Consider the following 17575-nt stretch of genomic DNA (forward strand, 5'->3'; position numbering starts at 1 on the left):
TTGTGCTCACCTGGAGTATTGCAACTTCTTAACTGGTTTCTGGATTTATCATAAAAGTATTTTGGTCCATATGTTGTTGTTCCTCCATGGGAAATAGAGATGTGGAACCCCCTATTCCATGATCTATTAATGTTTTTAGCTATACCAATATACAATATTGACAATGAGGAGGCTAAAAAGAGTGACTGGCCCAACTGGCATGGCTAAGTGGTTGAGTGTTGACCTATGAAGCTGGAGGTCAGGGTTTGGTTCCTGGTTAAGGCACATACCTAAGTTGCAGGCCAGATCCCCAGTGGGGGCATGTAGGAGGCAGTCAATCAATGATTCTCTCTCATCATTGATGTTTCTATTTCTCTATCCTTCTCTCTTCCTCTCTGAAATCAATAAAAATATATTAACAAAAAGGTTGACTGAAACTGATAAATGAATCATTTTTTCATATTAAGAAAGTGATAATCTAGAAAAATAAGACAAATGGAATGTAATTTAAATAACAATTTAAATCAAAGGTAAATATTGTGTATGAAATTATGCAATTTCATAAATAAATGAGAAATTTCATAAGGGTCTATGATAGATATAGCTGATTTATTTAGGATATTAGATGAGAAAGTTAAGAAGGGTAGTGCTTACAAATACAATAGTATCTCACTAAATTATTATGGAAGTGGACTGCTAATTGTCTTTGTTGTCTAAAGAAAAATTGAATAAGTGATGATAAATTGCAGTTGTATAATTCAGTAAGAACCAATTAAGATGGTAAGAGATTAGATTGTAGCAGAAGAGAATTAGGAAAATTTTTCTAAAAAAAGGACTACAAAAATTTATCATACTTCTTCAAGAACTATCATAATTCTTTTTACTGGGAATCATAAAGAAAAAAACTTCATGTTTTTAGGAGCAAGGTATAAGAAAATTAACTAGAAGACTTATTTATCTAAGGTAGATTAAAGGGAATAAGACTAAAACCAAAAAGTATGATAAAATACTCCAGGGAAGAGTTAGTTATTGGACCTGGGGCAGAATGTATAAAGGGATAAGGGCAGAATGATATAATTTGAAGAGAAGGAGCAGTTAAAAATATAGTATTGGTAAGAAGGATATTTTTGCTAATGTTTATTATTTTCTCTCAGTTCCAACTCTGATTTCTTACTTGAATGTTCTACTGTTTCTTGCCTGCTCTGCTTGCCCGAAGTTTTCTTCTCATTTATTTACATAGTCACACATTTAGTGAGGGACAGTTACTGTGCTAGATCCTGGGAATAGTATCAGTGAACAAGATAAGAGGTACCTGTAAGGAGCTTAGGGTGGAATAGAGGAAACAGAAAAGTACTAATCTTGCAGAAAAGGCTTGCACTAAAGTATAAAAACAATAGAGCACTAAAAAAGAACATAGGAAGGATACTTTACTCAGATTTGGGCAGTAATGGAAAGTCTATGAGAAGAAATATATTGTAGAATGAGTAGGAGTTATCCAGGGGAAGAGATGGGAGAACAACATCTTTTGAAAGAGAGACCTACTTGTAAACTGAAAGTTTCATATGGCTGGAGTACTGAATTTAATAGGAATGGTAGAAGTAAAACTAGAGGTAAGCAAAAACTAGATCGTAAGCAGTTTCAAGGGGTTGAAACTTTATCTAAGAACAATGAAAAGCTATTAAAAAGTGAATTAAAGTCATTAAATGAGTATGAAAGGTTTAGGTTTGCATTTTAGAAAGATAAAAGGGGTTGAATGAAGAGAGAGAGGAATACACTGTAAAGATTTTGGGTTTGGACAACTAGGTGAATAGTGATGTCATTACTTGAAATATGTGAAGAATATGAGATATGAGATTATAAACTTGGTTTTGGTGATGTTGAATATGAGAAAATTGTGAAGTATCCAAGAAGAGATCTACAAAAGATTATTGGAAATACAACTCTGAAATTATATATTATTGGAAATGTAACTGAAATTAGGGAAAAGGTGATCAGCCGTGATCACAAGTCAGGCCCAGGGACACACCTGTGCACAAATTTCATGCACCAGGCCTCTAGTAAAGTATAAAAAAGCAAAGCCTCACAAAGTTAGGAGCTACAGATAAACTAACATACCTAAAAATTTTCATTTCATTTAATAGATGAATAACATTTTTCTTTTCTACCATTACTTATTACATTAGATTGAGAATTGAAACATGGCTTTACTATTCTACTGTCTTCATCAGCATAACTTTAGTATAATAATCCAAAAAACTCTTGCTAGGAACTTCCGCAAAGATCCATTGACTGTTAGCATCAAAGACAGTGTACACACCCATACCTTTCTAAGCCCTCACCCCCAAATCTTTGCATAGAAGCATTTTGGGTACAGCTGTAGTGCAGAGTTCCTTCCCAGGAACTGAGTCACACTGTGCCCTCACCTCCCCTGCTGGCCACAGGGTAACCTATTGCAGGACTGGTGATAGGAATAGCCTGCCTGGCCCTGGGCCTTGGATGAAGTGGAGGGAGAGGCAATTAGGGAGAGGTGCCTAGAGTCTGGTACAACAGACCATACTAGTCCTAAGTTTGACATTGATATATTGGTTTCACTTCTGAGGCAAGAAAATACCTGATAAAAGCTCCTCTAAAGATGAAATATACAGATTACTTTGTGACTGGGAGTGGAATCTCCACATGCCACGGCCTACTTTATTGTGAAAATGCTCAAATTGGCATAGAATATAAAGGTGAGTGCAAAAGTGAGCCTCACGTTAAGATTCAAAGAAATAGAGATTAGATGACTTAATATTAAGATAAAAATACTACCCAAAGCAATTCATGGTTTCACTGCAATACCTATCAAAATTCTAAAGGCTTTTGAAATAGAAAAGCCATCCTCAAATTCAGATGAAATGGAAAGCAATATAGAAAAAGAACAATGTTGGAAGACTCTCACTTCCTAATTTTAAAGTTACAGTAATCAAAACAACGTAAGACTGGCATAAAGATAGACATATAGATCAACAGAATAGAAATGATGTTGATGGTTGCTGACTGATCAGGGTGGTGGTTGGGGGAGATTGGAGTGGCTGTGGCAATTTCTTAAAATAATAAAATTAAATTTGCCATATTTATTGACTCTTCCTTTCACAATTTCTCAGTAGCATGTTATGCTGATTGATAGCATTTTGCCCATAGAACTGCTTTCAAAATATGAAACCCTTTCTTAAACCCTGCCACTGCTTTTTTAAGTTAGTTTTTGTAATATTCTAAATCCTTTGTTGTCATTTCAGCAATCTACAAAGCAGCATATTCCATCAGGAGTATATTCCATCCCAAGAATCCACTTTCTTTGCTCATTCATTAGGAGTAATTCTTCATCCGTTCCAGTTTATTATCAGATTGCAGCTATTCAGCTACCTCTTTAGGCTCCACTTGTAATTCTAGATCTCTTGCTAGTTCCACACATCTGCAGTTACTTCCATCACCTAAGTCTTCAACGTCTCAAAGTCATTCATGAAGGTTGGAATCAACTTCTTCCAAATTGCTGATATTCTGATCTTTATCATGAATCACAAATGATCTTAATAGCATCTAGAATGGCAAATCCTTTCCAGAAGTTTTTCAATTTACTTTGCTCAGATCTTTCAGATGAATCACTATCTATGATAGGTATAGCCTTATGAAATGTATTTATTAAATAATAAGATTTGAAGTAAAATTACTCCTTGATCCTTGGGCTTCAAAATGAATGTTGTGTCAGCAGGTATGAAAACCATGTTAATCTCCTTCAGAGATCTTGTAGACCAGGGGCCTTGTAAATGACTGATGATATTTTAAAAGGAATCTTTTTCTCCCCTGAGTAGTAGGTCTCAACAAAAAGCTAAAAATATTCAGTAAATCATCTTATAAACAGATGTGCTGTCATCCAGGCTTTATTGTTCTATTTATAGAACACAAGCAGAGTAGATTTAACAAAATTCTTAATTATGAATGGTAACATGGACTTTAAGTCACCAGCTATTAATACATTAGTCACTAACAAGAGAGTCACAGCCTGTCCTTTGGAGCTTTGAATCAAAGCATTGACTTATCCTTTCGAGCTATGAAATAGAAAGTTTTTTTTTCAAATAGAAAGTTTTTTAACATTGAAAATCTGTTGTTTAGTGTATCCACCTTCATTAATTATCTTAGCTAGATCATGTAACTTGATGCAGCTTCCACATTGAGTACTTGCTGCTTCACTTTGTACTTTTATGTTATGGAAATGGCTATTTTCCTTTATCCTCATGAACTAACTTCTGTTATAAAACTTTTCTTCGGCAGCTTTCTTACCTCTCTTAGCCTCCATAGAATTGTTCTGGATTAGGCTTTGGCTTAAGAATATGTGGCTGGTTTATAATCTACCCAGATCATTAAAACTTTCTCCAATCAGCAATAAGGCTGTTTTTCTTTCTTACCATTCATGTCTTCATTGAAATAGTACTTTTAATTTCCTCAAAGAACTTTTCCTTTGCATTTACAACTTGTTACAACTTTGTTATTTGTTTAATAAGCTTAGCCTATCTCAGCTTTCAACATGCCTTCCTCGTAAGCTAAATCATTTCTAGCATTTAATTTAAAGTCAGAGACATAGGGATCTTATTTTCACTTGAACACTTAGAAGCTATGTTGGCCTAATTTCAATATTGTTGTTATCTCAAGGAATGGGGAGACCCGAGGAGAGGGTGAGAGAAGAGGGAATGGCTGTTGCTGGAGCAGTCAGTACACACATTTATTGATTAAGTTTGCCATCCTATATGGATATGGTTTGTGAAACCCCAACATAATTGCAATAGTAACATCAAAGACACTGTTCACAGATAACTATAACAAATAATAATTAAGAAGTTTAAAATATCGCAAGAATTACCAAAATGTGATACAAAAACATGAAGTAAGCAAAATAAGAAAAAACGGCACAGAGAGACTTGTTCAACACAGGGTTATTATAAACTATATATATGAGGTTTATAGTAACCCTGCATTGAGCAAGTCTCTCTGTGAGTTAAAGTGAACTGTAATAAAACAAGGCATGCCTGTAGAGTTTTTTAAAAAAAGTTGTCTACATTTTGGGAATGTTATCCTTGAGTATCCTCAAGGAAATAATAGTAAATAAATGAAAAATGATTAAAGTAGAAGGAACAATAGGGACATAGAAAAAGGATCTATCATGATGTCTGCTGGAAATTCAGAGAAGGCTTCACAGATGATACCACACTTGAACTGAATCTCAACAGATAGAATTTTCCAGGAAAGTAAGGGGAATGAATATTTTATGCAGTGGGAGAAAGGTCCTGCCTCTAATACAGGACATAGCATTGAGAGAATGGTGAAATGCTAATAGGGTCTATCCTATATAATAAAAGAGTAATATGCAAATTGACCATCACTTCAACACACAAGGTGGCTGCCCCCATGTGGACACAAGATGGCTGCCACAAGATGACCTTCAGGGAAGGACAGTTGGGAGGGACCAGGCCTGCAAGGGAGGAATAGTACTTTTGTCTTTTCACCCTGAAGACCATGATAAGAAAAACTTCACCCTGAAAACCATGAAGACAAATTCACCCTGAAAACCATGATAGGAAAAACCTGGATCATCATGATGTCCAGCCAAAGTAATTATGAGCCAACAAGCCAGTAAGAACATAATTGAAATGAATGACAGTTGGGGTTGATCAAGGCTGCAGAGGAGGACAGTTAGGAGTGACCAGGCCAGCAGAGGAGGGAAGTTGGGGGCAAACAGGCTGGTAGGGGAGCAGTTAGACATCAATCAGGCTGGCAGGGGAGTGGTTAGGGGGGTGATCAGGCTGGCAGGCAGAAGTGGTTAGGGAAGCAGTTAGGGGCAATCAGGAATGTAGGCAGGCAAGCAGTTGGGAGCCATCAGTCCTGGATTGTGAGAGGGATGTCCGACTGCCCATTTAGGGATTATGAGTTACTAAAGTGGTGCTGAGAAGGAAGAACTTAAACTTACAGAAATCACAGAATTATTAAACTATGATGTTAGATGGGCTCTCTACATGGATCTAAATGACTATATGGTACGTCTGTATGACAACTTCACCCTGAAAACCATGATAAGAAAAACCTGGACCATCATGATGTCCAGCCAAAGTAATTACAAGCCTACAAGCCAGTAAGAACATAATTGAAATGAAAGACAGTCCCAGCAACACAAAGGTCCATGAGAAGTGAAAAAGGGTTCAAAGAAGTCTGTTTTCCATAAGAAATTATTTTTGTCCCTAATCACCATAATCATTATCATCTCCAGATAAAAAAAAAATGAAAATTATACAATAATCATCATAAAATATAATTTTAAAATTTAATTTATACCTATTATTTTATTTTAGTGAATATTCAATTATCATTCACCTGATTCTTAGGTTATTTAACCATAGGTGTTAGTATAGGACTACAAGACTTTACATCTCATAATTGAAAAGCCTTTCTCATGTCTTTGAAAATGCTGTAGAAACTTGCAAAAGTATAGAGATTAAACATGGCTGTTTGCATTTATTTTTATATAACTCTAACATAAATGTCCTGAGCAAATAATTGCAATATGCTTGCCTATCAACTCAATGGTTTCAAGCAAAGATAACAGATTCATAATACAGATATAGAAAAAAATTTACATTAAAGAAAATAAAACGAATTTTTACCTATCTGAAATTCTGCTATTTTTTTAATGTTAAATAATATGCACATTCTACTGGAAATATAAATCATCCCATTTACTAAAAATCCTAGTGGTATAAAAATCCAATAGACCCATTTCAGTATGATCCACCTGCTCTTCTTCTTTTGATAAAGAAGAGGAATAAGAAAGTATGAAATCATTAATATTAAGTGAAAGAAAATAATATTAAAGTAATTAGCATTTATACAGCGCTTTTCTCTTAGGAGCCCAAATCTTTTAAGGCAAAACCTTCAACATCACATCATTTCAAGGATGCAGGTTATTTATAGTTTCTTTTTATGAAATAAAAAAATAGTTCCTTTTTATAAAAGTTATATGACTTTCATTAGCAATCATATAAAAAAAAGGTTTCTTTATCCATGGTTCAGGGCACTATTTTTAAAACATGCTGCTTATGAAGTAAGATCTTTCAGGAATGCACATACACAAAATGATTATGATGTACCCTTTTAGGAATCCCCCTCCCCCCGTTTCCTTAGCTAGACTATTTTAATGAATTTATATTATTATTTACAGTTAGTCTGTTTTTATGTAACTATTTTTTTTGGCAGTGAGACAGTTAAAGAAGGCTCCCATCTTAGAATCATAGAGGCACTCATTATCACTCTAAGTAGGAGTGTTATCAAAGTTTTGCTGTTAGCCTGCAAAAACAATTAGAATAAAGAAAATATCCATTACTATATTGATACTAATAATCTTAGAAGATAAAAGCCCTACTATTCATATTTTGATATAAAAGTTACCTGTCACCTTCTTCATTCTTTCATTAAAATGTCATTTTTTAGCTTTCATTCCTATTGAATCACAAGCTCTAATTCACTAGTCCATCTGAAATAAGGACATACTTACTGGCTCTGAGAATGTTCTCCTTGCTGCTGCACCTGGACTGGACCTGTAAAGAAAGCATAAACTCAGTAATTTAAGGCTTCTAACATAGATAGCCAGATATGTATGTATACTTATTGGGCAAACTCCTGAGGTCTAGGAGCAAGGGTTCTATATATCTCAGATATCAGAACATGATAGTAAAAAAATGCTACAGTTGTTATATATATATTATTATCCTTTCATTACCTTAAGTAACTGATTGATTTCCAGAAAAAAATTGGAGTACAATATTATAAATGTGACCGAGGTGTAAAACCAAAGTCAATTTATTTATTTATGTGTATTTGAAATTAGCATGTGAAAAAAATCCAAGTTATCACATATTTAGTTGTGAATAAAGACCCTTAATCTTAAAGGCATTTTATTTATCTAATGATTAGAATAATGCAATTCAAGTATTAAAGTTGCAAATATTCCATTGTAATTTTTGTTACATGTTAATAAGGGGGAAATCCTCAGATACAATATTTATGTGTGATTCTAATAACTTTTGTTATTTATTGTATTTATTAATATTGGTTATAAACATTTATTTACCAGTTCTTAGGTGGATATATAACTTTTCAATCAGAAATGTTTATGTTTTGATTCAAATATTTTAGTTCAAAGTGGAACATTATTTTAAATGCTGCAAACTATTGAATTCAAGGGCCATGCTAAATGGCACTACCACTTGTTAATTTCAGAGTGAATTGATTTAAACTCCACACCTCTTCCTCCCATTCCACAGCAGCTTGCCCCAAATGGATATATACACAACAAATTAATTTCTATAGCTTAACACAATCTACTATTGTAATGAAACAATTTATGAAAGGAATGTTGCAACTTAGGGTGGATTATGGTAGTCCTTCCCTGGAAAAAACATTTGTTAATGTTTAAAGAAACAACAACATAAAAAAAAAATCACATACACACAAGATAAACACACACACACACCAAAAGAAGGAAAAAAAAAAAAAAGGGAAAATAATTCCAGATGTTAAAGTTATTCTCTTTTGGCCCAGATTGTTTAATTAGATTTAAATATACTAGAATTAAGAAGCTAATCTAGAAAATAGCATTCTTATATTATTTTACTCATAAGTTTTATTGGCAAACAATTCTGGACCAAATGGGAAAGAAATCAATGACTACTTAAAGAAAACAATACAAGGAGGAAAACACAAGAACAAGAAAAAGAAAAGAAAAAAAAGAAAAGAAGAGATGGGTTTGAGGTGGTAACTCTAGCAGATAGAAAAGAAAGTATGGGTTTACAGAAGGGGACAATATGTTAATGCAGAATGTTCTGCTATTTCTTATTAAAAATTCATACCAAGAGGGTAAGAATGACTAATGAACTTGCTGCAAGATAAACAAGCAAGTTGGCATACTATGGAATGAAATAAGTGTAACTATATCACTACAGCCTTAAAGGAGAAAATAAACAAACACTAATAGAAAAATTAATAGACAAGTTCAATAAAGAGATAAACTACATTTTAAAAAGTGATTTAAAGAACATAAGAGAAAGCTAAAGAGTGAGATAAACATCTGGGAGAGAGAAGAAAAGGAAAGGGGAAAATGTTGAAAGACAAAAACAGAGTTCAAAGAAGTCAAATGGAAGTCAAGAAAGTCTTCAACAAGATGTAGAAACAGAAGGAGCCCAAACCCATAGCGCAAAGCAATGTTTGCGAATGGAAAGCAGCTCCTTTGATCAGTAATAGTTACTCTTAAGTCGTAGCCTCTATTCCTCCAGAGTTCATCTTTAAGCCCTTCCAATCTAGAGTGGAGCTAGTGTATGGATAGAAACAAGAGATTTATAATGAACAGAGCAGTTCAGAGGAGTAGTTCAAATCTCATCAAATGTTTCAACAGGTTTATATAATGTCAAAATGAAAATGGTGGTGAAGAACTATCCGGCTTTACCAAAACCAAACAAAAAATAAAACCAAACAAAAAACAAACCTAAACTGAAACAACAATAAAAGAACATAGTGTCCCTTCCATAGGTGGCCTAAAAAATTAAAAAAGTTAATTCATAGAATAAATTTAATAAAGAACCCTATCTTGCTTTGTAGCACCTCTTTTTAGGACTCCCCCCCCCCCCCCCAAGTAGTTTTGGGAGAGAAATTTGGATGATGAAAACAAATTCAATTCCATGAGTCTGAGTTATTTATTTAGGTTCACAAATTGCCAACAGCAGTATTAGCAACGTTTTCTCATTTATGTTACATTGGCTATTTAACCCAGACTTGAGGGAGATCACTTAAAATCAACAATTACATAAACTTTAGTGATTTTTGAGTATGTATGTAAAAACATTGAGAAAATAATTTTTAAAATGTAACAATATTTATACATGTAGCAGATGCCCCTCTCTCTTGTACCATTAAACTCATCTTTATTTATTTTATAAAATTCCAATATAAAGATTTTACTTAACTCACAATGAAATGGAATTTACTTGAAAGAATAAAGTTGAGAAACAACTATTGTTCTTATTCTCACATATATGAACTCTAAAGAAGGTAGCTCAGGTCTGTCTCAAGTTTTATGATTTATTGTTGTAGTTTTTTTTTTTATCTTACTCTGGATTTTTACTCAATGGAGAAAATTAAAGTTTGAAAAACTAAATAAAACCATTATTTTGCCCTAATACCAATTTGTCAGGGATTAAAAATGAAAAGTATGGTACTGGATTATCTATTATTTTATTCTATTGAATTAACATTTGACTTTATTGTGTTGACAAAGAAGTTCCCTTTCAACTGGAGTCAAAACTACAATAATGGTGTAGAAACAGTATATTATATTAAAGTCAATGGAGGAAATGAATGTATAAGAGACTCACTGAAAATATAGGTATTTATTTACTAATCAAGACTGCTTTCAGACATCAAATAAATCATTTAATTAATTTCGACATGTGTAATATAATTTTGCTAAAGATCACATTGCCCATTAACAAATCTTAAAGCCATGAAACAGAAAACAAAAGGGGGGGAGAGCACGCAATAAATGGTAAGGGGAAAAGTGAAAATGCTTTAAACAAAACTTAGAAAAATTTAACAAACAACCACAGTCTTTAGATACAGTTAGAGAAGTGACTTACCTTATGCTTAGGTCATAACAAGAATAGCACAGTGTTTAAAGTCAGCTCTTCATTATGGGAGGTACAATTGAAAGCCATAGGTTATAATAACATGAATTGCTACACAAAAATGAAGACTTTTTCAGCCCAACATGAAAAGCTAACTCTTATAGAACACTTCAAATTATGTTTAATGCAACATGATGAACAATTGAGGGTGTAAACATCAAAACACAAGAATCTCACACCAATAAGAGAGAGAGGACCCAGTCTCTCAGGAACACAGAAGTTTTAATCTGTGACCATAATCTGTGACACATAAGGGAAGGCACATCACTAACATTGCATGCATGATGTATAACCATCTACTGACAATGCCCCACCCCACCCCCCAATCCCACTCATACACACACAAGCCCACTAAGATACAGGGAAAGAATGTAGTGCCAAGCTGTTATGAAGAAAGCAGGACACACAGAAGCGCAGCAGTGGTCATGTGACTTGAGAGGTGTTCTTCCCTTAAACCATCCCATCTCCATGCTTATTTTAAAAAAAGCCAGGAAAAGACCCTATTCAATGCTGCAGTAGCTACGAGCCCCCAGCATGAAGCTAGTGTGTGGAATTTTGATCACCGTTCCCTGCGATGTCAGGGGCTCTCCAGTGGAAGCCAGATGTGTAATACCAGTTAGTGGGGTATAAATGTATGAATAACAAACACCCTTTCCTTTCTGCATTTCATAGAAGTGAGGGAAGAGAGAAACAAATAAATAAAATCCACGTTAAGCATAGGCTCATAACAACATAAAGATGTATAAATATTAAAATGAAGATTACATTTGATTGCAGGTTAACACAACTTAGGTTTCTTAAAAACTTGTCTCTATTTTGCTGCTCATCAGGCTAATTTGTATTTTCCCCCCTGTAAACAGGTGGAATAAATTAATCAATACAATATGACTTACTGAAAAATCTGAGCAGTTGGTCAAATGGGGTTAAAGTCAAGAACAAAGGAAATCATCTTTGAGGGTCATTAAGAAAGCCCTTTCTTTCTGAATTTAGCATAATTTTACTGGTCAGCAGTCATATTTAAAATTAGAAATTAAGCTTCTGTATGTCTGCTCACTCATATAATCTGAGAAATTCTATGGCAATTTTTTGAAACACCTAATTTAAATTGTAATCTTATTACATTTAAAAAAGTAAAAAAAAAAGCCCTATATATTTAGAAATTGTTGAGAACTTTCCTATGTACTTTTCTCTACTGTCAATAAAATATGGGCTAGTAATAGGGTCATATCAGTTCTTTAGAAAAAATGAAAATTTGCTTATCTGTAATTGATGACAGTAGTTAACTTCACCTATTTTATTTTTTATGTGAGTTTTGAGTCATATGAGGCATGCAATTTAGCAGATTAGAACATTTACTTATATTACCATTTTCTCTCTCCCTCATCCTATTCTTAGCAGGTCAGAATGTTTACCCTTCTGTTAGCATGTCTTTCTTATTTTAGGCTCTGGGTCCTCCTTTAATTTGTTTCCTTTTGGGGAAAATAAAGACTCACAGGAGATAATGCAGGTATCAGTGATTATAGCTATAAAGATGGAAACAAATGTCAAGAGTTGCTATCAGTGAAGCCACTGATAATTGTAAAATACTGTAATTATACACCTTCTAATTGTAACTTCTTCATCAGCTCAAAATGGAGGCAAATACTTATTTTTAACTCAAAGAAAGAAAAATGTTTTTCAATAGGAATTGATCAAAACTTTTTGGAAATGTCAGTCATTTGGCTGGTACTGGTAGAAATGCAAGCCATATAATCAAAGGCATGGAGCAAAGTCTTAATTAACTCCTTTAGAATATTCCTTGTACTTTTGAACTCTTAGACCTTAGACAAGCTGTTTATTTTCTAATCTAAATACTACTTGTCCTCTAAGATCCAGCCTAAATTGTACCAGGTGTAAAAAATATTCCCAAGTTCTTTAATCAGAAACAATTTCTTCTTTCCCTAAACTCTTTTAATAGCCTTATTGAGATAAAATTTACCTACCATAAAATTCACTAATTTTAGGTATACAGTTTTATGACTTTTAATAAATTTATATGGCTGTACAACTATCACCACAATCTGGTTTTAGGTTTACCTAAACTCTTAAAGCCTCTGATCTGAACATTTATTATGAGTTACCACAGTTACTAATATTCCAATTATTGATGTGGGTCCCTAAATATACTGTAGGTTGTGGAGAGAAAGGATTTAACTTTAATTTTCAGTATATTCCCTTTCTATTATGTCAAACATAGTACTTTATACACGGTAAATATTAACCATATTTAAATATTTGGTTAATTTTTTACCAAATATTTGTATATTTTGTAGTAATTATAGTTTTTCTAATCTCAGCAGATTAAAAATTATTACTGATCAGTATGATCATAGCCATTCCTGTACTAACTTAAAAATAGTTTTTACTTATTTGGGTCTGCTAATATCAAGAGATATAATATGAAAATTATGTGAATTATATCTAAAAAATTTATGCGTAACCTACAGACTGATCTTAAAAGTTTGGAAAACACATTACTATTATTATTACTTAAGTTTATTGGAATCCAATAAAAGTTAACCCATACCAACATTTTCAGTTCAGGTTAAAAAGATTCCTTATTTTATAAGAGAACAGGATATTCTATATTTCATACAGTCAGGTCAGTAGAATGAAAGATTATAAAAATTTCATTTTAATTTTCCTATCTTGTTAAATACATTTAAGAGTAATTTGTCTATAAAAGCACAAACTTTATTGAATGCCATTTACTCATAAAAATAAAACTTAAGAAGATAGAAAAAGAAGAACCTCCTTGGCATTTACTAAGACTATTTGCCTTTTTAGCCTACCCCAAACCAGAAAGGTTTGATTTAAACATATTAAGCCAATATACAATCACAGATTCTTAAATTCTATTTCTTTCCCCTCCCACTTATAACAGAAATGGATAATTGGTCTAGAAATACTCTATTCCATAGTTCCATTCATTCATCACTTTATCTATAAATTCAGATACAAGTATTGGGCTCATTTAATCCTAATAACAACTCATTTGTGTTCAATTAGATTTATGACATCACAACACAAATGAAACTACAGAATTAAAGTTTTTGGTTTATTTATGACATGAAAGTCAGCATGATAATAGGTATGGTTTCTAATATTGATTTTTACTTTTCCTGGTTCTATGGCCTTAGACTCAATAATGAACACCTCAAAGATTTATTTTCCTAATCCATAAAATGGGGGAAATTAAGTAGGATAATGTATGTGAAGGTGAAACTACTATAGATGAAAAAGAGAAATACAGATCTATGTTATTGTTATTATCCTTATGTATAATATGGTAGAATCTGAGGCACAATGAGAATAAAGAATTTGCTTCAGATTATGCCACAAATAATGGCCAATTTCTAGATTACAGTTCAAAAAAGTCTGAGCTAAGGTCTAAGGTTATCTCTGCAAGGATTAATCTGCTTTTGTTTTGTATGATTTTAGCTATGTTACTTCATTTCTATGGAACTTAGTTTTCTCAACTGCAAAATGAGGATAATTCCAGGGGTTTGAATTGAGGTTGATGGACCCCTTGAGAGAATCTGTGGATATTTGTCAGGGGGGTCCGTTCACTGGAATAAAGAAAAAAATTTATAATTTTTATATTCATCAAACTAAATAAATTTTAGTATTTTCTTTTCTTATGAGCATAGGTGACAAGTCACAATAATATTAGTAGAACCTATTGCTTTGAATTATTATATTCAAATATAAAATATTATCATATTCATCAAGATTTCAAATTACAGTAGTCTACTTACTGTTTAGGTTTTATTGTCTAATAGATAAAGCAGTTTTTAATCATAACTTATTTTATACCTATTTTGATAATGATTTCAATTAGTTCTCTTTGTAATTCTATATATTTTTTGTATATACTATATATATAAATAATTTATTTATTTATTTATTTATTTATTTATTTTTTTTTTTTAAAAGAAGAGTATAGACTTTGCCAGATTTGCAAATAGGTCCAAGGGAGAAACAAAGGTTAAAAAACTGAAGACTAGATAATTTCCAAGCTTCTTTTTATGTCTAGAATTTTGTAGCTCTAAGAATCTTTCCTATCTCTATTCATCCCAAGTAGGGGGCATGCAAGAGGCAGCCAATCAATGATTCTCTTTCATCATTGATGTTTCTACCTCTCCCTCCCTCTTCCTTCCTCTCTGAAATCAATAAACAATACATTATAAAAAGAAAATCTGTTTACTTGCTCTTTTTCCATTGGTTTAGATAAATAATTACATGGAATAATCATTTAACAGTCATCACATTTAAAACTCTCTAACCAAATGTAAATGTACACACACACACACACACACACACACACACACTTCTATAGTTAATTATTCTTTGAACTTTTAGTCATGTGTTGATCACAGATAGAGAGCAACAATTCTATTATCTATGTACTAGTGGCCCAGTGCACGAATTTGTACATGTTGAAACAAAATTAATTAGAAGAAATATTTTAATATCACTATTTGCCCTTTCTCTATAATGGAAGTGTCAATTAATGCATGATAGACAATAAAAGATGAAAACACACATGTGTGATTGGTGCCAGTGAGAGCTTTAGATGTACTGCGCATGTGCGTGTCAACTTAGTCTTTTATAGATATAGAACTTGCTTAATTAGACCTGCTTTATGATTTAGCTAAACTTTTTCCAGCCCAGTGAAGCACCCCAACTTCTCTTTCAGGTAATTGTCAGCAACACAGCAGTAAATATCAACACAAAGCAGATTATTATAATAGATCACATAGGGAGAACAAAGGGTAAAATATTTAAATATAGCAGTGTTTGACTATATTCTGTACAGTGAGAAAACCTGAAGTCATTTTCAAGGTCCATCATTTCTTACTTCTTTTCAGTCAGAAACTTGTTTCTAAACTTTCTAAATCTGTTTTCTGGCTAATGAAAAGAAAACAGGATTCCACTAAGTCTCCTATCTACCTACTCCAGGACTTCTGTGAGGATCAAATGAGATGAGGCACAGGAAAATGCTTCACAGACATTTGGTTACAGTGTAAAGTGTTTGCACCTGGTTATAAAGCAAGTCATATTGCTAGGCTGAAGAAATTATAAGGAGGCTAGTCGTCACTAAGGAGAAGAAGCCTGGAGTTGTTATGTGACATCATTACCCAGAAGGTGGGAAGGACACTTAGCATATTACATATATTATATATAGTAAGTCTTTGAAGGGGCACAGACAATATTTATAAGCAATACAATTTTGTAAATCTTTTCCAGAGGATTATTCATAAACATTTTCCACATCTTATATAGTAAGAGAGGAATATGCTAATAATTTGCTATGCCGTGAGGCATAATGACCAACCACATAAAGATCGGATCACGGATCAGTAGGAGGGTGGTGCAGGGAGCTACAAGTGGGTGGTGGAGAGCCACAGGAGGGGGTGGGACAGCAAACAAGTGGGAGGCGCAGAACTACAGGAGGGTACAGGGCAGCAAGTTATGAGAAGGGGTGTAGGGAGCTACAGGAGGATGGGGCAGTGCGTGGAGAGCTACAGGAGGATGGCAGAGAGCTACTGGCACACGGATTCTTGTGCAGGACTATTAGTGATTGTATAAATAATTATAGTCTTAAATTCCCCTGAGCTTTCTTAAGGCTTGGGAAAATGTGAAAAATTCTTTTTGTTTTCAGGATTGACCTCTTTAAAGTAAGTCAGAACTATAACAGGCACAGAGTTGTTGAAGTGGATTGTATTTTTCATTGTAAATCAAAAGCCTATTTATAGTGCTGTTTTGGTAACTTGGTGAATTCCTTATTCCTAAAGAGAACAATATAATATGTAGAAAATTACTAAGAATAAAACTGGTTTTCACCAGTTCTCAAGGGAATATGAATATGAACATCAATGATGAATATTCTTAATGTATTTCTTATACAAAGCTTTACTTATAAATTAAGCCACTATCAATCACCTCTAGAAAAGATATAATCTCTGGCTGATTTCCCCTTGGTAACAACAATATTTTTGAGTTGATGTTTGTCCTGAGAATTTTAATGTTGAATATGATAAATAGGAGGAAAATATACTACCTAGTTGTATATATAAAACCAAGCTAAATAAAATATTTTTTTACTAATAGGGATTTTGATTATTCATAACACTATTTCTCAATCTTCAGATGAATAACTGATTATTTTATAAAGAAATTTATATCCATTCTAGAGATGAAAAAGCAAGGATTGTTACTGGCTTCAGATCTAACAATAAAGTAGGGAAGAGGAGCAAAATATGCCACCCCAAAAATTCTCCTTTAGCATGTGGATTAATTTGAGTTGAGGCAATCAAGACCCAGCAGACTCAAGAAAAACTTTTACCTCTCCTTTACCTCCCTAAAAAAAAATTGATGAGGGGGAGAGGAGGCTGTTCAGAGAGAGACAGCTGTTACTAGAGGTAACTTTTATTTGAATAATCTATTTGTATGGAAGGGCAAACATCTAATTACCAAGCATCTGCTATTCTTATTGTCGTATGAATTACCTCCTAACATTTGAAGCCTCAGGTCCCCAATTCCATTCCTTGGCTTAGGAAGGCATATAAGCCTCAAATACCTGACTTGATGTTAGTTTCATATCTTTATGGAACTCCCATATGTACAAAATTAAAAATTTGTTTTTCTCATATTAATCTTTATTACATCAATTTGATTATTAGAGCAGCCAAATAAGCTAGAAGGGTAGAATATTGTTATGTAATTAGGGATTATATTTTCAGAATGAAGTTTTATTTTAGATACTTTTTTTTTTTTTTTAAAGGCAGTCATGTGTA

General features: G+C 33.1%; 1 protein-coding gene across 18 annotated transcripts in view; it reads right to left on the reverse strand.

Annotated features, from left to right (window-relative positions):
- Window positions 1-17575, reverse strand: part of GPHN (gephyrin) — a 349286-nt gene that overhangs the window by 95033 nt on the left and 236678 nt on the right. For 10 of the 18 annotated variants that reach the window (XM_084866488.1, XM_084866487.1, XM_084866498.1 and 7 more), the window contains one exon: window positions 7556-7598. In XM_084866488.1, coding sequence (XP_084722614.1) covers window positions 7556-7598 — 43 coding nt within the window. Of the gene's footprint in view, window positions 1-7555; window positions 7599-9304; window positions 9368-17575 lie in introns of all 18 variants that reach the window. The other 8 variants (XM_084866485.1, XM_084866482.1, XM_084866491.1 and 5 more) reach the window with 1 other exon arrangement.

The sequence above is a fragment of the Pipistrellus hanaki genome, assembly GCF_964339955.1.
Source record: "Pipistrellus hanaki genome assembly, chromosome: 1".
Lineage (NCBI taxonomy): Eukaryota > Metazoa > Chordata > Mammalia > Chiroptera > Vespertilionidae > Pipistrellus > Pipistrellus hanaki.